This window comes from Culex quinquefasciatus, chromosome 2 (genome assembly GCF_015732765.1).
Source record: "Culex quinquefasciatus strain JHB chromosome 2, VPISU_Cqui_1.0_pri_paternal, whole genome shotgun sequence".
Classification (NCBI taxonomy): domain Eukaryota; kingdom Metazoa; phylum Arthropoda; class Insecta; order Diptera; family Culicidae; genus Culex; species Culex quinquefasciatus.
Genome location: NC_051862.1, coordinates 68174136 through 68195749, shown reverse-complemented (window position 1 = coordinate 68195749; position 21614 = coordinate 68174136). Strand labels below are relative to the sequence as shown.

At 36.8% G+C, this 21614-nt stretch overlaps 1 protein-coding gene across 3 annotated transcripts in view; it reads right to left on the bottom strand.

The window, feature by feature from the left end:
- LOC6032419 (A disintegrin and metalloproteinase with thrombospondin motifs 16) overlaps positions 1-21614 on the bottom strand; it is a 301763-nt gene that overhangs the window by 14313 nt on the left and 265836 nt on the right. For 2 of the 3 annotated variants that reach the window (XM_038251356.1, XM_038251358.1), the window contains exons 7-8: positions 7338-7480; positions 2828-2883 (exon numbers count right to left, since the gene is read on the bottom strand). In XM_038251356.1, the coding sequence (XP_038107284.1) occupies positions 2828-2883; positions 7338-7480 (199 nt within the window). Of the gene's footprint in view, positions 1-2827; positions 2884-6704; positions 6758-7337; positions 7481-21614 lie in introns of all 3 variants that reach the window. The other variant, XM_038251357.1, reaches the window with a different exon arrangement.

Genomic DNA, 21614 nt, shown 5'->3' with positions numbered 1-21614 from the left:
GTATTTTAGTGGTTAAATCGCGTACAATATTTACAGAGGGGGGTAAGGAGCTTTTGTTTGTGCGCAAGAGGTGTCCCCTTAAAATGGGGGGCTAGGGGGCACTCTCTTGAACACCATTCGAAAAGAGGGGAGTCAAAACTACAACCAAATTACCAACAACTTATCACTAGGTGAGGTTCAAGCGAAAGCAGACTTAACTTTGCTGACAGTTTGTACGGTTTTGTTTAAGGTTACGTGAAAAAAATAATGTGAACGGGGGATGCAATTGTTACAAACATTCTAACAATAAACGGGTACTTTGCCGTATGGTGGATGGTGATGAAATCAATAATTAAAAATGATCATCAAAATGAAACGGTTATATCGAAAAGCGTTACTTACCAACGCCCCTAAGCTTGGGTAGGGGGGATGGGATTCTACTAAAGAGTCTACTGACTTACTACGGAAGAGGTTATTTACGTGAAGGTTAATTTATTTGATGTTACACACAACCATGAGGGTTAGGTTAGTGTCGGGTGAAAGGTTTTGAAGAATTTCAGATGGTAAGGATCGGGGTCGCATTCTAGGATAGTCAGAAGTTCTATACAGAGAAGGTGTTTGTAGCTAACTATATATTCGTAGGAGAAAAAGTTGTTTGGTTTACTTGAAATAATAGCGCGTGATGCTATTGAAAGTGTGAAGCTGGAAAATTATTCGTAATAGTTCAGTTGAGTTGGATAGAAAATTGAAATTTAGATTCTCTTGTGTAGAAGATGGAAATAATTAGAATTTGAATAGTTGGTGATGATTTGTTGGAATAAGATTTTTGAGAATATAAAGTCATTATTTTTAATTCGATTGAATTGCTAAGGTAAAACATTTAAACAATTCATCAAATTTAACTTATTTGTCCAATTTATAATACATTTATGTTGTAGGCTTTTGCATTCGCAAAAACTGAAATGAAAGTACTCACATGATGTTGATTGTCGTGATATAAACTACCCCAAACTTTTATGTTTTACTTATTATTTACAAATATTTGGTCTAATAAAGTAATCCGAAAAAAATACATGAAACGGAAACAATTTTGTACAATAATATCCAATCGAGGATGAAATCGTGGAGCGTAATCACAGATGAAAATGGATGGAGTGGACAATTCTCGATAATTGCGTAAATTTTAGTGTTCAATAACTATTTTAAGTTTGTTCGACACTTTTTGTTGTTGTTTAGTTAATTTCAGCCGGTTGTACACAGAAAAAAAAGGTGAATTTTTGAAGGTTGAAAATTTGGTTGGTTGAATATTACCTCTTTTTTTGAGTAATATTACATACAGAATGTTTAAAAATGTGAATCTGATAAAAATTCACCAATAACTGATGAAAATTGATCATATCCTGACGTAACACAGAAAAAAAAATCATGGTAATATTACATTATGTCAGAAAAATGTGTAAGTTTACCTCTGAAAATGTGTAATTTTACCACTATGTTGGTGTAGTGTCGCTTTTTCAGTCTAAATTATGGTAAAATTACATCATAAAGAGGTAATATAGAACCTTCCGAAATCACACCTTCCAAATTTATCCATTTTTGTTACTATGAATATTTAACTTTTTTTTGACACAAAATCTGTCATCATTCCCTGATGATTTTTACCATCATTTTTTCTGTGTTTAATTCCATTCTCTTAAAAAAAGGTTAAATTTTATGACCAAATTCCTTTGTCTATAAATAATTGGTAAAAAAGGAAAAAAAAATAAGCATAAAACAACAGAGTTAAAGTTGTTTGTTGAACATTGTTTTTGTATGATTTTTTACCAATTACCAGTGTTATATTGTTTCCTTGACAGAGTTTTGATTTTATTTACTTTATTTCCAAAATTTTATCAAGAAATCATTTCAAATAACAACACTTTTGATTCTTGCTTGTAAACGTCATTTTTTAATTGAATGAGACAAAATCAAGTTAGCTTCACTGGTTTATTTAATTTTTCTAAAATTTTGTAGAGCTATCCATAAGAATGGAATTGTTTGAGTCTGTTTATGTTATAAAATCTTGCAACATACAACTTCGAGAAGAAGTAAGTAATTTTTGAACAATTTTAAAATTCAACCTTTTTAATTTTTTAGCAGATTTGATTAGTTTTGAGTAATTAAATTCATTTGCAATTTGAGTAAATGATCACCCTCAGAACAGAACAAAACAACAATTCGAAGTGTCAACCAAGTTAAAACTTAAACAAGCTTTTTTTATTTTTTTATTTATCGTAGAATTGCCAGCGACTAAACTAAAAGTTTGTACACGAAGTTTCTAAACAAAGATTGTGACTTGAGATGATGAATAGTGGTGCAGTTCACACACACATACACACTGAGACTAAATAAAAACAAAGAGTAAGATCTTAACAGTATAGTTGAATGATGTTGTGGTAGAATCGCAGACAGAGAAGAAGAGATTTGTTTTTCTTTTCTATAGTACAAAGAGGTGAGAAATTGCTTGAAGTTCGATTGTATACAGGGGTGAAGCTAATTTACAGACGATGAAAGTTGTCTCAAGGTGCAGGATTGGCGCAGAAGAGTTGAGGAAGCAAAAGAAGAAGAAGAGCACGTTCTACAGAGTTTGAATTTTTGGAAGATTTCAACTTTAAAGGCATCAATTTGAGCAGGAATAAGCTTGCCAATACTGTAGAAATTTCGGCGCAGAAAAAAACGGGCAGAAAGTTTGACAGATTTGATTTACTTCAAAGTTTTGCAAAGTTGTTGGTGCTATAGAGACAGAGACAGATAAAAGGGGGGAGGTGGGTGGAGATTTGTTTTAGCCGACTTGTTGGCCTATAATTACCTGCGGTACCGCGATTACACGCGTCATTTGCATATTGTCTTCTACACATATCTAGTCTGTAAAAGGTAATAATTTCCAGCTTTTAATTAACTAAAACCATGTGAGGGGGTGGGGTGGGTGTTGTGGTGGTGGTAGTGGTTTTGGTTTCTTGTATTGGTGGGTGGTCGGACACGTGGGGCAGGTGAGGTTGAGGTGGACGGGATTTTGGTGGAATTTCAAACAAAACGAAGGGATCGTGTGATTTCTCGGTGTCGGTTTCTTGGGCAGCTGGAAGCAGGAGTCGGTTTTGGTTTAAATTTCTTTCCTTTTTTCAGTACTTTTCTGTGTTGTCAGACAGCAGTCCCTTATGAATGATATTTCGTTTTCGTTTCTTTCACAGGAGATTTCCTTGTGGTGAATACCCGTGGTGAGATTTGCTACCATTTGCGGCAGAACGTTGCGCACGTTGCTTGGTTAGTAGGAGTTGTCCAAGTAAGCGCTTTGTTGTTATCGTAACATTGTACTCGCTAGGTTAGATAACCCTGGTTTTTTTGGTTTTGGGCGATGTGTTTGGTTGATAGGTGGATTAATCATGGGAACGTTGTGACACAAGTTGATTGTTGCTGATTCGTATGATTTTTTTCATATTGGTTATTATCCTTTATTTGGTTTATTAAAACGTATGCATTTGAAAAGATTAATATTTTTTCAAAAGTTCTTTTGGAAAAACTGCTTTTCATAGGATGCGCACTTTTCTAATTATTTTTTATAGAACTGAACCTAGAATTCCTTATTATTAAATTTTGTTCTGTTCAAATCTTTGTTTTTTTTGAAAAAAAAAAAAAATTTCAATGCCTAAAAAGTTGTATCGCATCTAAAATCGTGTAAAAGCAACTGTTTTATAATTATATTTAACTCAGAAATTCCAAGATTTAAAATATTTAATTTTCTTGAATGGTAATTTTTTTCTATGAGAAAACATATTTTTTTAATCACTTTTTATGTATTTTGAACTGTTAAAAATGTTTAACTACACAAATTGTAAAATTTGCTGAACATTATATTCAGGTGTTCACCAAATTAAAATGAAGTGCTACCATTTGTGTCACTTCAACTTTGTTGGAGGCTGATTTTGCTAGTGAAGAATTTATTTTATTTTTTTTTGCGATTCAAAAAGAAGGTGTTAGAAATAAAACATGACATGATGCTTATTTACTAAAATGCAAAATGCACCACGTAGATGGATCATTTATGATTTTAATTTCAAATAATTCAAATTCAAGTTCAAACGGAATTTTTAAATTTTTAATTTTATTTTTATATTGACAGAAAAGTGTCACTTAATTGATAGTATATGATTGTATTTTTCAATAGATTTCAGAAGTTTGAAAAATTATGAATAAGAATCCTTTTCTTCTACCAATTTGAAGGAATGGAAAAATACACTGTTAAAATATCAAAGATTATGAATAGATTGATACAGATAAAACAAGTTTATTCAGTAAAATATTTTTTGCTCAATTTTTGAAGAAAAAAAAATCCAAAAAAGTTTTCATATTTTTAGTGACATTATTTTTTTGGAGTTGTTTTATTGATTACAAGCTCTTCTCGGCAAACTTCGTCTTGCCCTTTTTAATTTTCCTGACGTTTAATGCTTGTTTGCTAATTCAGCCTCCTGTGATCAAAATTTGATTTTACGTAACTTTTCCCATACAATCTGCAGACCTTCCGGAATCGGTTCTAGAGTGGCCAAAGTTGTTACTTTTTGGCGTAAGAACCTTCCTTGGGCTTATACGAACCCAACGCAACAAAGAGCACCTCGATCCGAGGTTCCGTGTTGAATTGATTCGCGTTCGAACAAAACCGTCGAAATTTTTTATATATATAGATAGATTGGTACATTATTGGATTATTAGGCATTGAGTAACCCAGAAAATTGAATTGCAAGAAAGTTTTAAAGCATTAAATCAAAAGCAATATTGTGGTGGTAGAGGAGGGATTATGGAATAAATTTTGTCAAATAATATTTCTGCTTCTACTCATTTTAAAATTCCTGAAGATTTTTTTAAAGCTTTAGGTTATGTTTTGAGTGCAATTTTTGAAACCCTAAGAAGAGTTTGGATTCCGTTTAGAAAACCTTGCTTTTATTGTCATGAAAAATCGTAATTTTGCAACTTGTTACAGAAACTACTTTTAAAAACCAAATTATCATTTAAATGTATTCAATGACACTAGGTTCACACTATCATTTAAAGCCAATTGAAAAAAAGAATAGTTGGCCTATCCTGGGAAAAAAGCAGACAAACGTCAAAAAACCTGAAATGACCGAGGGGTCAATGGATGCAAAAACCATGTTCAATAATTAAAAAAAACTTTTTTGCAATTCCGCTGTGAAACTGTCAACTTTTCCTGTCCTTCTGGAGAAACGAAACTGCCTTCTTTTTCCTACTAAAAATAACAGAATGGAAAATTATTACTTTTTAATACCAGTGCTGAAAAGTTCTACTTTTCAGCACCGAAATGGGTAATAAAAAAGTAACATTTTTCAATATTTTTTTTTGTTTTGAACGGTGAATTTACTTGACACATGGATGTTTGACATAAAATTTCAATCCAAAAGCATTTTTCGGAATTGCAAAAAATGTTGTAAGCAACTCGTTGCTAAACTTGATTTTTTCAGCACTCATCGTATTTATCCAACTCTGTAAACCTCGTTGGATAGATGTATGACTCGTGCTGAAAAAATCTTCTTTTAGCAATTTGTTGCATAAACTACTATTTCATTTTTTTTTATAAAATTTCAAGTCACAATTGAAGAAATGTGAGCATTTTAAATAAATGTGAGTAACTTTTATTTTTATACTTCTTCAAGAAAATATTACGCATTGGTGGTCCTCTCGTAATTTTTCGTTCAGGCCAGTTAGCGAGCAGCATTCGGTGACTGGGCTAAGTTCTCAGCCCAGTTACCGAACAAGTACTGTTTAAGGTTTTGAAGTATGTATGAACGTTTTTTTTATAATTGTTTATTTAAATAATAAATTATCTTTTCGTGCATTTTATTTGGAATCATTTATTTTATATCAACGAGCTTTGTCAAAATAATGTAATGTTTTAGTAATAAATTTTCTTTAAGATCTTTTTATAGAATTACAAGCTTTTCCCGGCAAACTTCGTCCTGCCCTTTTTTGGTTTCTTGACGTTTTCAGCTTGTTTGCTTATTCAGCCTCCTGTGATCAAAATTTGATTTTACGCAACTTTTCCCATACAATCTGCAGATGTTCCCGAATCGGTCCAGAGTGGCCAAAGTGGCCATTTTTTAGCATATAAACCTTCCTTGGGTTTACACGAACCTAACGCAATAAAAAGCGCCTCGATCCGACGTTCCGTGTTCAACTGATTCGCGTTCGAACAGAACCATCGAAATTTTTTATATATTTAGAAGATTTGTTCTAGTTTGAAGACATTAAATTTTTTAAATCGTTTCTGGTTGTTTTAAAGGAAATATTATTCGTTTCGGTTAATTGTATATTTACTTGTTCTTTGAAAACTACGTCTTCAGCAATATCTCAAACTTTAAGTCACAACGCTCCCAGGGGTAGGAAGAAGCTTACGTGTAAATAATTAAACAAAACCCAATCAAAGATGCAATTAACAAAAAAAAAACGAACGAACGAACGAACGAGAATTAGTAGAGAGGTATAGAGATCAAGGTACTTAGATGGTATAAAACAAAATTATCGACTAAATGCACTAGGTTGGTTGCGTTGCGTGGCTTATTGTTTTTTTTTTTTGAGTTTGTTTTTGGCTCGCAAAGTGGAGAATAAATAGAGGTAAAATAATGGAAGTAGTAGGTAGGTAGAACTAAGAGAGGAGGGGGGATGAAACAAAGTTGGTTTACCAGCTGTGCCCTTCGTACAACGACCGCCTTTCCTTCTTCGGCACATATCATACCTGCGAAAGATCTCAATTAAAGTTAGTCAAACATGTTCCTAACAGAGGGGTTGTGTGTGTGTGGGAGTGTTTGTGGGAGTGGTAAATTTGTTTTGAGTTGATTTTTTTTATGGGATGTGGGAAACATTGAGAAGATTGGGGTGAATAGAGACAGCATTCTATCTAATTGAGATGAAGCATTTCGTCCGAGGTAGAGTTCAAGTCAGAAAGGGGTTTTTGACAGTTGAAGATCATCGAGGGGGTATTCGTTGAGTAGGGGTTTGGGATCCCTTTCGTAGGGGTCCTAGCGCCCGGTCCGGAACCTCGCTAGATCGTGGTCAATACGTCGTTGGAGTCCTTCAACAGTGCTACTACACGCTAAGATTCCGCGTTCCGAGTGTGTATGTTTTTGGTGATGGTGGTGGATGTTGTATTTGGAGGAAGATGTGCACACGACAGTCCATTTCTTTCTTTCACTACTCAGTCGGGGCGGCAATGTCCTGGCGGAGGTCCTCGGGGGTCACCAGGTCCCGTGACCCTGTGAATCCGGCCTGACTCCATGCAAGCTCGGAGTCCCGGGTGTGTGGTCTCTCATACTTACTTCGTGATGGCAACCGCAATGTCGTACACCGGCAGTCTTCGCTCGCGGAACAGATACTTGCCCATGTCGGTGAGGGCGGCGGCCGAGTCGATCGCGTCCCGGCCCACCCGGTTCCGCTCCAGGTACGGGGTGGCATCGCGACCCTGAAATTGAGAGAGGAGAAAAAAAAAAGAACCATTTATTATAATTATTCACACACGAGTCGCGCGGCAAGACTTGGTTGACCATTATCGTTTATCTTCTTCTTCTGCAGCTTGACTTGTCGGCGAAGGCAGGGAGGAACGACACCTGACCTTAATTGAATAATTGAGTCACCCGTGGAGTATCATGTAGGACTTCAGTGGAGTTGAGTCGACTTCGATCGAGAGAGGATAAAAAAGGAGACGCACAGACAGGCCCTTATGTAAGCAAGCAGCGCGGGGTTGGGCTGTGTGAGGTGTACAAGTTTAATGGTACAATCAACCGAGTGACCCCAGCAGAGAGTGTCTGTTGTGTGGGACAGGTTTTGACGGTTCTTTGGATGCAAGAGTTGAATTATTGTTTTTGTTGAGAATCTTTGTTTTTTATTGAAATATATGAAGCATAAAATAATATAAAATAAATTCTCCCTAGCAATTTCATAGCACTAAATTAAGTATTCATAATTTTCAACACTTTAATGGGATTTACTCCTCTATCCAAAAAGGATCCACAGCAAGAACCACATAAAAATATGCGTGTGTCGTTAATTACATTTTCACCAATCGTTGACAACATGCTGACAACGAGTTCAGCATAAATATGAGGGACTTAACCCCTTCGCGAAAATAAAATAGTGCTCCCAAACCGCTGTTTCGCAAATTTTGCCGGACCGCCTAAAATCGAAATTTAATACGTGTTAAATTAATGAAATTTTATGTTTTCCTCCCAATTTTGCACTGTGGCACCCCGGTGGCTGGCTGTCGCCGAAAGCATTTCGGCTGATTTTTTTTTTCGGGCAGGGGGGTGTTTGCGTTGATGAATGATTCATTGGCGATGGTGTGGCCTACATTGGGGCTAATGAGCCGCCGGTCGCAAAATTTGCATGCGAACAAATTGCCGGTTGAGCGGGGCGAGCATGAAGGCTTTTACGCCGTGGTTCGCAGAGCGAGGAAGGGGTTTTCTTCTAATCGTAGAAATTTGTTCCCGTTGAAAGCCGGAGAAGTTGCTATCCTTCCTGGGGATTTGCTGCAAACAGCTGATTTGCAATCTGGATCTGGCTTTGCTAATGGATGAAATTGATTGTTGCAATGAATACCATTTACATTTGATTTGGAATGTCGTCAATTTCCCGTACCATTTTAGTTGAATCTGATAAACCAGAAAGCCGCAATAAATTCATTTATACGAAAGATTTCTGGAAAGTTTGACATTTATTTCATCAAGTTTTGTTTGTATTTTGCAAAACAAATTTAACTCCTCTTATCTGTAATTTGATTTTTCCGTTGAAAAAGTCACAATTTTCTATTATATTTCGTTTAGGATTGTTTTCACACTGTTTCTGCTTTTTAATCCAACTTTAGGCCGTTGCAAATATTTTTCAAAGTTTCTGTCGCCCCCTCAAAATTGGTCCAAAATTCAGGGGCAAAAAAAATATTTTTTCCAAAAACTTCAAAAATTTGATGCAAATAAAAGTCAAATCAACTGAAAACAATCTAAAACGCATTTTTCTGTATTTATAATCAAATTTAGCATGTTTGGGCTGGATTAAAAGTATTTTGAATATTGTTGAAATTCCAAAAACTTTATTTTTGGCAAAAATATAAATTTTCGTCCATACTTAGGTATTTTGGAAACAATTTTTTTTGCTGCCTAAAAAATGTTTTTTTTTACAAAAAAATCGTCTTTAAATGTCGAGAATCTGTTTTTTTTGTATGGACAATTGTCCACGAGGGGGGGGGGGTGCTAACAGATTCCCAAATAAGTGTCCACGTGGTTTATGGATGGGCTCAAATTGGAAACACTACCAAGGGATCATCCACAAGCCTTTTTTTTTTTTGAATATTTAAACCCACTCCCCTCATGTTGACAATGTCAACCCCTCCCCCTCTTCTGAAGTGTCCACATGGTTTATGGATGACCCCCAAATGAATTTTAACATCTTTTCCCATACGAAGCGTTATTTTATTACGCAACGCAAAAAAATGGATTTTTAGACCCCCTCCCCCCCCCTTTCGTAACAAAATTTCCATACAAATTTTTAAAAATTTGTATGGAGCGTTTCACGGTCTTCGACCCCCTCCCACACTACTGCGTTACGTAATAAAAGAACTCTCCCATAGCTCAAAAGATGTCAAGTTTTGTCATCTAAAACATACCCAAAAATGATATTTATTTTAATTGTTATTTTGTGCAATTCAAGATTTTGTGTGAAAAGTTGAATTAAACATTTTTTTTAGAGTGTAATTTTTTGTCTGATAAGTTCTAAGCAATACGTACAACCAATCTACAACTTTGCCCAAGACACCTAAATTTATCAGAAAATCCGTTTTTGAGATACAGTTTTTTTTTAAATATTATAATAGCCTAATTTTATGGACAGCGGCCAAATTTTATGAAGAAAAACAGCATATAACGTTTCATCCAAATCAAAAAATTCAAAACTAATCACGGTCCAAAATCTCAGTGAATTGCTCAGTTTACGATTTATGTATATACAATTTCACCTTTTTTATTTAATAATATTTTCTGAGTAATATGCCAAAATATCATCTAATCGATGGATTTCCTTTTAAAATATATCTTAGAATGTCAATATTTAAAACAATCTTTAGAATTCTTTTTGTTTTCAGAAAAAAAATGTTTTGAGAAGTTATTTTTTTTAATTTTATGAATAAATTATTTTCAAAAAACTGCATTTATAAAATTTAGCTACTAAAAATTTCAAATACAAATTTTAAACGACTTGAAGAATTTTTATCATGCTTACAAATTTATAAAAATGTTACTAAAAATTTAAAAATGTTTTTTTAATTAAAAATCGTAACTTAATCCACCTTTAGGTGGTTGGTGCCTTCCTCTCATGTATAGAGTGATTACAATCCCCTAAAGTGTCCACATGGTTTATGGATCTCTCCTAACGTGATCGCAGCACCTAAGAGGTCCTAATAAAAATAAGTGACGAGTAAAAAAAAACAAACTTCCTACAGACTTTTTGTCAACATTACACAGACACCGCCTTTCAGGAAAATGGCATCCCTCTACAAGGCTTTTTTCGTGGCGATCAGACGGGACCATTTGAGGTTATGTAAATTCAGACCATTTTTTAAACTGCTTGTAATTTTAGATAGATAAGTCAGATCTTGAAAATTTTTAATCCACAAGAAAGATCTTCTCATATGCTTTCTAAAAATATATAACATGTGAGGGTTTCATGAAAAAACCACCCTTTTTACCATAATTTTAATTTAATATGAAACAGTTTTTTTAACATAACTTTTTAAATACATGATAAAACTGCATGAATTTAAATAGCAACTTAGGGAACGTTAAGACGGATCGATTAAAACCATTCCGGCCAAAATCGGTTGAGCCTGTGACAAGATATTCCAGTGACATTGAATTGGTACACATGTCTACATACAGCCAAACACACAGACATTTGCTCAGCAGGTGATTCTGAGTCGATATGTACAAATGAAGGTAGGTCTAGGAGGTCTAACTAAAAAGTTCGTTTTTCGAGTGATTTTATAGCCTTTCCTCAGTAAAGTGAGGAAGGCAAAAAATAAAAATTTTAAACGAGTTAAATATCTTTTATCATGCTTATTACAAATTTATAAAAATGCTTAATTTAAATCCGTAATTTTGTAAAATTTTAAGGTTTAAATATAAAAAATCAAAGATTTTAGAATATAAAAATAATTATTATTCTCGTCAGAATTTACCATTCCTTGGTAGAACAACAACAATAAATCACGGTGTATTTTTTAGAACAAAAAAAACGAAGTTGACTTTATAGCTGTCGGCCACCATTGCACTATGGGCCATCTCCATACAAACAGGCGGCCAAATTATTTTTTTGCTTGTTAAATGTTTTTTCATACAAATTTGGGTAATTGTATGGTATTGAAATGATATACGTCGATTTTTATGACTTTTCATGTTTTTCAATAGTTGATTGTTTATAATAAATAGTCTTTTCATACATTTGAAAGTGCAACAGGATTGCGTATATATTGTATTGCAAGTTTATATTATTGAATTATGGATAAGCTAATACATCCCCACTTTAAGGACATAACCCCTCCCTCCTCTTTCTTTCACCCCCTCTCCTCCTCCCCACCAACAAAATTTTGTTAAGCGTAATAAATTCATTTTAAGTCAAATATTTATTATTTACTGCTGTGTGTTTCTTTTGTGAGTCCATGCCATATAACTTGAGACCCCCGGACATAAATTGCGAAAATTTTAATTGATAAATCAAATAACAGAAAAATTAATTTTATTCAAAATATTAATTATGAAGTAAAACGACAAAATACAAACCATATTCTTAAAATTCATTTGATTATAGAGTTTGTGACAGCTTCAGGATATGTTAAAGGTACTTTTTATGATGTTTTGTACTAACCAACATAGAACTTAAATGTGGATCAGTTTCATGGATTGATCGCAGAAATTCATCATGCTAAGTCAACATTTTGCTGAATACTTTTTCCGATATCTAACTGAGATTCTCCAGTTTCGCTTGAGAAACTTCGGTACGAATACCTTATTTTGACTAAGGTACTCAATTTTAAATGTAGGCAACAGAAAATTCCAATAAAGTCAACCAGGTATTGATTTTTGAAGCGACGATGCCCACGAAGTAGGTAGCAAAGCAAGTGAAATAAACGGGCGCATATGTAGATTGCAGCAAATTTTGATAAAACGTAAATGTTCAAAATGGCATATCTCCGAAAACGCAAAAAATCGCAGGCTGGAAATTTCAGCAATGTTAGATTATAATCCAATCTTTCAAGTGATATTAGTTTCATGTTTAGCATCGGTTAGCAAAAAAAGTACTCGATTAACAAACACAAAAAAATATGATTTGTCAAAAAAATGCTCCAGTTATTCGATGAAAACTTCAGTTTTTGGTTTGGAAACAACATTTTATCTATTAATAGTTTCAAAGCTTATCTCATTACCTTTCCAACGATGTATATTTGTCCTAATAAAACATTTAAAATGGCTGAGCTATGTTAAAATTAAACAATCAGCCTTTTTTACGAAAAACGCTAGTTTTTTACTCCATTTTTTTACTTTCAGCTTGCGTATCTCCGTAATGAACAAACTTAGAGCTTTGAAAATTAGGATTTTTCTTAGTTAGAATGTTTACTTTCGAGAAAAAAATACCAAAAAATATTTGGAGAAGGTCACTTTTTTGAAACTTGGCCACCCAATGTACCATAGTGCATTGCTAGTACCAACCACTAGTGTCTTCCTTTTTATCTACAAGGACTTCGCCGCCCTGGGCTCCTAAGTGTATGAAAGTATGGCACGGAGCGATGGCGCCGAATACCCATATTTACACAAAGAATTTTAGAGCGCCCGCCGCGGGATTCGAACCGGCGACCTCTGGATTGGAGTCCAGTGCGCGGTCCGATTGATCCACACGGGCGGGACAACAACTAATGATAAAAAATGGTATGTCTGGTATTTGGCACCTTGAAAGAAGGGCTCTTTCCCGACATTTTACTAGGTATTCCGAAATATTTGGTCGGGGGGTCTAGAGCAACTTTTTTCTTGATGATTATTTTCGATTTTATGGGATATATGTTCAAATAAGTCACATAAAATCGGTGCATTCATGTTGATATTACTCAAATTTCTTATTTCTTATTTGACCAATATTTGACCTCTAATAAAAAAAATCGAACCAAACTTACCAGATTTCTAGCTTTCTTTGAAATTACCCAAACACCAAGCTGGAAGCCCCGATACGACAGAAAGTAAATCTTTTCTTTGTACATTTTGTTATGAAATTACAGCAACACATTGCCCGGATACAAATTTGAACATTAAACAATGCAAAACATATATTATTTATTTAATAAGCTGTTTATTACCCAATAGGTTCCAAAAATTATTTTTTCAATCCTCTGCCACATTACACCATCACATTTTAAAACATTTTAATATCAATCACATTGTAGAAAACAGTTTTCTGAACAAGTTCCATGAAAAAGTATCAGTTTTGGTTCAATATAAGCAGAGATATGCCCAATTTCCTGAAATAAATAGTGCCCTTCTCCAAAATTTCTTAATATAATTACGTTTCACGTTTATTTCTGAGTTTTCAAGTGCATTTTACCGTCTAATGCTTATTTGAAGTCTAACAACTTATCCGAATCTCGCGTAACTTAAATTTTTGCATTTCTTTATGATTTTCTCATTCTCGGGTTTCCGTGTTCCAAATCCTTATCTCATTTACAACCATACTGACATATTTAAATAAGCACAAACATAAGTCTGCACTTATGCCTCAATCGACGGCGGCACGTTCCACTAATCTCCATTACTAGTGGGGCACGTGATCAGTTTCGAATATCAGGTAAGCCCACAACAAAAAACGGAAGAACAGTATCAGCTGTTGCCGCCGACACAGTTTCTGCCAGACGATGTCGATGATGATAATACTATGAAGTTCGGTCCCAAAGGTATCCCAATTATTAGGGAAGTGAAAGTAATTGCCACATTATCAAAGGGTCGTTTTTCCTGTCTATTCGATTAGGCTTTGAAAATCTGCTCAACGACCGAATCGTCCAAAATGACGTCGGCCATGGAAGCCCCCCTTCTGCTTCGATCTTCTTCGTTACTTGTAAAGCACAATTGGCCAAGAAGTACCATCATCATCGGAAAGTGCTGCCCCGTAAAACGAGCCACCACACTCGACTCGTCGAGTATCATTAGAGAGTGAATGCTCTTCCTCCTTTCAAAGCCCCAGACAGCCAACAGCTGTTGTTGGCTCGGCTGCAACATGACCGACCGACTCACTGACTTGGATACCCAATACCTCGGCGCGTCAATGCCTCTTCCGAGGAGTGTGGTCTGTGTCTCAACATATCACGCAGAGATTGACGATCCAAATCACACCCCCAGACCGTCCGTCTGTGGTGCAGTATGTCAGACCGGGCCGGAATCTATGGTGTAACCAGGGTTGCCAGGTTGCCAGATAAATCTGGGAATGCCAGATTTTTCAAGTGTCTGCCAGAATAAAGATTTACCCTTCTCTGTGCCAGATATTGACAGATTTTGCCAGATTTTTCACTTTATACCCATTTTGAACATTTTTTGATTAAAATGAACGAATATAATTGAAAATAGAATGTGTATTTCTTAAATAAAATGCAAATTCAACATTTTTGTGGCCATAAAATCAGTTAAACCAGTTAAACTCTACAAACTTTTGAATTTGTTTATATCCTCCCTCCCCTTCACCGTTCAAATTTGTTAGATTTTCGTCTGCCAGATTTTTCCAGATTTTTAAAAGATACTTTGCCAGATTTTTCAAATTTTGACCTGGTAACCCTGGGTGTAACTGCGACGTGACTTAATTTGCGGAATGACGATACTCTTAAGTTTATGTATGCTTCCGGAGACGCCGCCGTAAACCCAGTTACGAGATGGTGTTGCTTGATTACGGTGTCAGGGGCGATCACGGGAATTTGATGTAACTTGCGAATATGACCTGCATTGAGCTCATTAGATCAAATTTACATGTTGCTCAACTGTTCAGTGAAAAATAAACAAGAGTGAGTTTGAAAAGGTCACCGATCATCAAGTCTGATACTTTTGTCCACCTTGGATGTCATTCTAGCTTTACATTCCGATGATTGACACCGCAACCCATCTTGAGATCATGCTGAACTTTTGCGCCACGGACTCAACCCCTTAGAGCTCTTGCATAATTCAAGCTGCTCGGTGGACACTTTTAACGAAGCGCTTCATGAAAGTACATTTTCTACAGAATTGTGGTAATACCATTAGCAGCCGGCGCGACATGCAAGGTTGTTTGCTCTCTCACATGTGACAGCTAGCGGCTATAGATGTCCACGTGCGCCGGTTTAAGACTTTGTCACGTTTTCATCAATCGAGACCACTCTTTGGACAGGTCATGCCGAGTGAGTGATCCAAATCTGCCGCGGCGACTCGAGGATAAGTTCATTATAAAACAATTGCCTCCAGTGTGTTTGGTATGTCTTCTTGGCACACGAAGAAGGCAAACTTAGAGTTCAAGTTCGTCCTTGCTTCCAATTCCGTAAGTTATGTGACGAGACTTGCTTGTAGAACGTCCGTTACAGTTTATTGACAGGTGAACTGTGAACCTTGAAGGTGCCGCTCGAAACACGTGAGATGGTTTTAATAAAGAGTAGAAGAACGGGTCCTTTTGTTTGTTAGGGGAATGATTCTCATCCAATTAACTGTGCAGACAGTACTGGCTAGCAAACTTAAGGTGGGTGAAAGGACTTTTGAGTAATTAAGCGGTTAGCCAAATGGCACGAGGTTAACAGGCGGACTAATCGACCGTTTGCGTGGGATTTTTGACTAATAGACCGTTTGCGAGCCATTCTGGAGATTGGTTGAAACTTAGAAAGCTTGAATTACAATAGGGGTCATTCTTTACCAACTCACACGAAATCAGGGAAAAGTTGCCCCGACCCCTCTTCGATTTGCGTGAAACTTTGTCCTAAGAGGTAACTTTTTGTCTCTGATTACGAATCCGAGGTCCGTTTTTTATGTATTTATTAAGGTCCGTTTTTTGATATCTCGTGACGGAGGGGCGGTACGATCCCTTTCATTTTTGAACATGCGAAAAAAAAGGTGTTTTTCAATAATTTGCAGCCTGGAACGGTGATGAGATGGAAATTTGGTGTCAATGTGACTTTTATGTAAAATTAGACGCCCGATTTGATTGCGTACTCAGAATTCATCGAAAAAAACTGATATATACACTCAAAAAAATGAGTTCGCGTAAACGTGAACAGCGTTCATGCCAACGGGAACCAGGAAGAAAACTGTTCACTTTCATGGTGCATTGCACTATTAAAGTTGAACAGATTTCTTCCTGGTTCCCGGTGGCATGAACGCTGTTCACGTTTACGCGAACTCATTTTTTTGAGTGTAAACATTAGGGGTTTGCTTATAAACATCACGAGTTATAGCGATTTTACAAAAAAAAAAAAAGATTTTAAAATAGTAGTTTATGCAACAAGTTGCAAAAAGAGGATTTTTTCAGCACGAGTCGTACATTTATCCAACGAGGTTCACCGAGTTCAATAACCGTTCAACCTTTTTTGGGAGGCTTGGGCGTCCGTGTAAGTTGGACATGCGTTGGGCGTTCCAGTGTTAAATGACATGTTCCAGATTTTTTTACAGTCAAGTTACGGAAAATGGCAGAGTTTTTAAATTTTTTGAGTGTTTTTTTCGATGAAAAATACGATTTTTTCGGAATTTGAGTAAGCAATCAAATCGGGCGACTAATTTTACATAAAAGTCCCTTTGACACCAAATTTCCATCTCATCACCGTTTCAGGCGGCAAATGATTGAAAAACACATCTTTTTTCGCATGTTCAAACATTTTAGGGGTCGTACCGCCCCTCCGTCACGAGAAATCAACAAAACGGACCTCGGGTTCGTGATCAGGGACAAAAGTTATCCCTTAGGACAAAGTTTCATGCAAATCGAAGAGGGGTCGGGGCAACTGCTTTTTGAGTTGGTGGAGAATTACCCACAGAAGAATAATTTTGTTGAATTTTGCATTTTTTCGAGTTATTAAATTTTATATCTTTCATTTGGATTAAGGAGCGGCCGTGGCTGACTGGTTACGGTGTTCGCTTTGTAAGCGAATGGTTCTGGGTTCGATTCCCATCTGCTCCCAACGAGAAAGTTAAGAACACATAAATTTGAAATGATGAATATGAACGAAAAATCAAAGTCGCTCGAGGCGGGGTTCGATCCTTCGTCCTTTGGATTGGTAAGCAAAAATGCTAACCACTAGGCCATGACGACTTGGTGAGCGTGGACTGGAATTAGGAATACTGTTACAGAGAGCGAGTTGTGGCGCTATAACCACGGCAAATAGTGTCCAGGGCATTCGTGGAAATACAATGTCCCATCCCAGAGGGTCCCGGAGTACCAAACCTTCTAAGCATTGTGCTCCCAACGAATACAACCAAATCTCGGAGCGTATGGTGGTGTGTCCCCACGCTTCTTCCTCCCCTGTCGATTCAGAATTGTGTTGTTGTTCGAACACTCAGTGCTCAAACTCAACCCAATTACGAGTCATCTCTGCGATACGGCTTTACGCAGTAGGCCTGGCCGGTTTAACGCTTATGATGTTTCAATGCATTCTAATGCAATGGCGCACTACAAATGTTAATAAATGACAAGAAGAGTGCTTGGCGTCATCTAACCTAAGGCACTCTCCAGGATCCCTTCGAAAGATTGGCTGCGCTACGGTCTGTGTTCGAGCCTGACAAGGTCAGCTCGAAGAAAATTTTGGTTTGATTTTGGCAGCACTGTGCCTGCTGCGACGAGAACGGAAAAGAAGGTGGCAACCCAGCCTGCGTCGTTGCCAACAACAACAAGAAGCGCGCGCAACGACTTGCGCGAGTTAGCACGACGATGCCCAAAAGGGAGAAAGAAGCGCACAAACGCGCCGTTGATGACGACGGTGCTAGAAAGAGAGCGACAACCCGAACGACGAGGAAGAGTGGAGAGTTTTTTGGCGCGCAACGGACGAGTTTGCGCGATCGTTCGAAGAAGCAGCAAGTTCATCGCAAGCAGCCGAACCGGTCGGACGTCAAGTCGAGCGCGTCGCGATCGTCGGAGGAGACACGAGTTTTACCACTAAAATTAAGTTAAGTAGCCGTAAATAGAATTAGTGAGAGAAAAATTCAGTGTTTTACTTGTTTGCGATACTTCCGACCCTCCCGAACTGGTTCCCCAAGTCCGCCGAGAAGTGAAGTAAAATACAGTCCGCTTCGAACAGTCTGATTAGATTAGATTAGATTAGATTTATATCTTTCATTTGGATTAAACTTTGTACAAGAAGCTATTTTGCATAATTAGTTTTTTTTCATAAAAGTCATACAAAATGGGCATGTGAATTCTCGAAAATCTGTATCCAGATATGGAATTTACTGATTTAATTGGTGTCTGCGGAAAAGTAGACACAAAAAAAATATATTTCCGATATTAACCTTGATCTCAGAACGGCTATGTTTGGACATTGGTTCTGGGCTTTTTTCCGTTAAGTTTATTTTTCCTAAAAGAACCGGCCCGTGGCTTAATGGCTACGGCTCCCGCCTCATAAGCGGAAGATTCAGGGTTCGATTCCCGACCGGTCTCCTTGAAAATTTTCGACTGTAATTGAACTTTGAATATGAACAAAAAACGCATAAAATCAGGTGGGATTCGAACTCACACCTTTGTATTGGAAGTCGGATGCTCTAGCCATTCGGCCACCAAGAGATTAATACTCCTTGAATGAATTAATCCGTAGTGGTGAAATAATGTCACAAGGTCATTGACTATATAATACAACAACCCTTCCCCAACGATTCCCCCTACACACCACACACCATTATAATCTATAAACAACTCGAACCGGATGGTACGGTATGTCCCCGGCTTCTTCTTCTTCCCCTGATGGTTCTATGAAATGTGGGATCCGTTCATAGAAACTGTCTCATGCGGTTAATGCAACGCAGTAGGCCGGGCCGCTTTAATGAGTGTAATACACATCGGGGGTTCTCGAAAGTACTGCAATCATTAATAATGACAAGAAGGAACTTGAGGCGTAATCTAACCATAAGTTCTTCCCGGATGCTTTCTTTGGACTGGCTGCGCTTGTGTTCGATTAGATTTGATTAGATTAGATTAGAAATAAGTTTATTTTTCCTAAAAGAGCACCCAGCTAGCTAAATCAAATCTTTGCTATATGTACCCTAGGGTGCTCAGAAGCTGAATATTGTTCCTTGACATATTTTAGGACTCTGGGCCAAATATGAGCAAAATCGGTCATAGTTAAATATTGATACTCGGAGGTGAAGTTTGCATGGAAAAAATCGAAAAAATGTATGGAAAAACCAAGTTTCTTACGGTTTGGTCTGGACGGTGCGCTACTTCCATACAAATCAAGTTTTGCAACGAGTTGCTTACAATTTTTTTTTGCAATTCCGAGAACCTCTTTGTCAATGGAATTTTATGTCAAGCATCCATGTTTCAAGTAAATTCATCGTTCAAAAAAATAAAAAAAATGAAATTGTTACTTTTAGAAACTAGTCCTGAAAATTTCAACTTTTCAGCCCCCGTTTCAGTGCTTAGTAGTAGAACTTTTCAGCACTGGTACACAGCAAAAAATCCGATGGTAAAATCGCATGCAAAAGCATGCACATCACCTTCGTCAAAATAAACACTTAATATTACACGCTGCATGTACAACTTTTGCAAATACAAAAAAAAAGTTGCAACCGACGGGACTCAAACCCAGCACCAACAGAAAGGACTGGCACCTTAGCCCACTCGGCCATCAGACCGATGAAAAGCTGTAAGGATAAACGCATATATGAGCTTGATATTTCGGTCAAGTAGGTTTCCCATACTGATGGGCTACATATTTCAGGGCGTAAAATTACATAAAATTGCATAAAATAATGCAATATTTATTTTACACCCAGCACTTTTACACGCAGCTGGATTACTACTTTTTTAGCTGTGTATTTATTTTTGGTAGAGAAAAGTAGGCCGTTTCGTTGCTCGAGAATGACAAGAAAGGTGAGTAGTTTTATGACGGAATTGCAATTTTTTTTGTAAAAAATATTTTACAGGTTTTTGATGTTATTTTTGTTTTTTCTGATGAAGACTATGTATTTTCAGAATTCTGAGTACGGTATTATCCCTTAGGACAAAGTTTCACGCAAATCTATGAGGGGTTGGAGCAACTTTTTCCGATTTTGTGTGAGTTGGAGGAGAATTACAAAAATGTCTTTTGATTGATATATCATTTTGCCTTCCTCACTGAGGTAAGGCTATAATCCTGCTCTAAAAATGAACTTTTTATTAAAAGCTCAAAGACCCACCTTCATGTATACATATCGACTCAGAATCGAAAACTGAACAAATGTCTGTGTGTGTGTATGTGTGTGTGCATGTATGTATGTGACCAAAATTCTCACTGAGTTTTCTCAGCACTGGCTGAACCGATTTTGACCAAACCAGTTGCATTCGACTTGGTTTACGGTCCCATACATCGCTATTGAATTGTTTGAAGTTTCGATAACTAGTTCAAAAGTTATGTATAAAAATGTGTTTTCACATATATCCAGATCTCATTTATATGCATGTAAACGATGTCCGGATCCATCATCCGACCCACCGTTGGTTAGGTAATCGAGAGACCTTTCCAATGAGTCCACAACATTGGTAATCTGGCAACCCTGTCTCGAGTTATGAGCACTTAAGTGATATTTATGAACTTTTTAAGCCGGATCTCACTTAAATGTACACACTAAAAAATTATGAATTCCACACATAACGTAAAGATAAATCTAATGTAAAATTGATTCATTTAATCAATAATGTGATGTAAAATTATGGCTGTTTTCACGTACATCGCCAGTTTACGGCTAAAATATCAAAGTTGAACATTAAATAATTAAAGCCGTAAGAATCCATTTCTTTAAACTTAATTTTACCTCTCTTCTGATGCACATAGCTGGAGCGTGTATTTTGATGTAATTTTAAGTGTACTTTAACTGAACTTCACGTCAGTTCATCTAACAGTGTAGCGAGCCACTCGAAATGTCAGCCATGTTGAACGCGAGACAAGCTGCTGTCGGAACGGTCGGAACAGCTCGGCCGGTGGTACAATTCCGGATAATTAGGGCAGATCTGGCAAGTACCTGCCAACTAAAGCAACTCAAAGGTAAGATAAACATAGTTTGAATTAATTTTATAATTGTTGCTTATTGGTTGTTGTTTGTTTCTGTTTCAGGATGCAAAAAAAACAAAACGGACGGATTTCCCTGCTGCATTTCGTAAAATTTTGGAACCATCATGAGCAGCAGCTTGGAGAACCGCAAGAACTCTCCCGGTGGTCTATGTTCCGGTTGTCTGACTGGAACCTGCCTCAGAACGTTCTGAGACATCTTCCGAAACATGAATCCGAAGAGTTGTGGGATTTCATTGTCGGGAATCGTCGTCTTCGTGACTTCTTTGGAAAGGACAATAATATTGGACGATCCTAGTCCCAACAACGACGGTTCCGACTC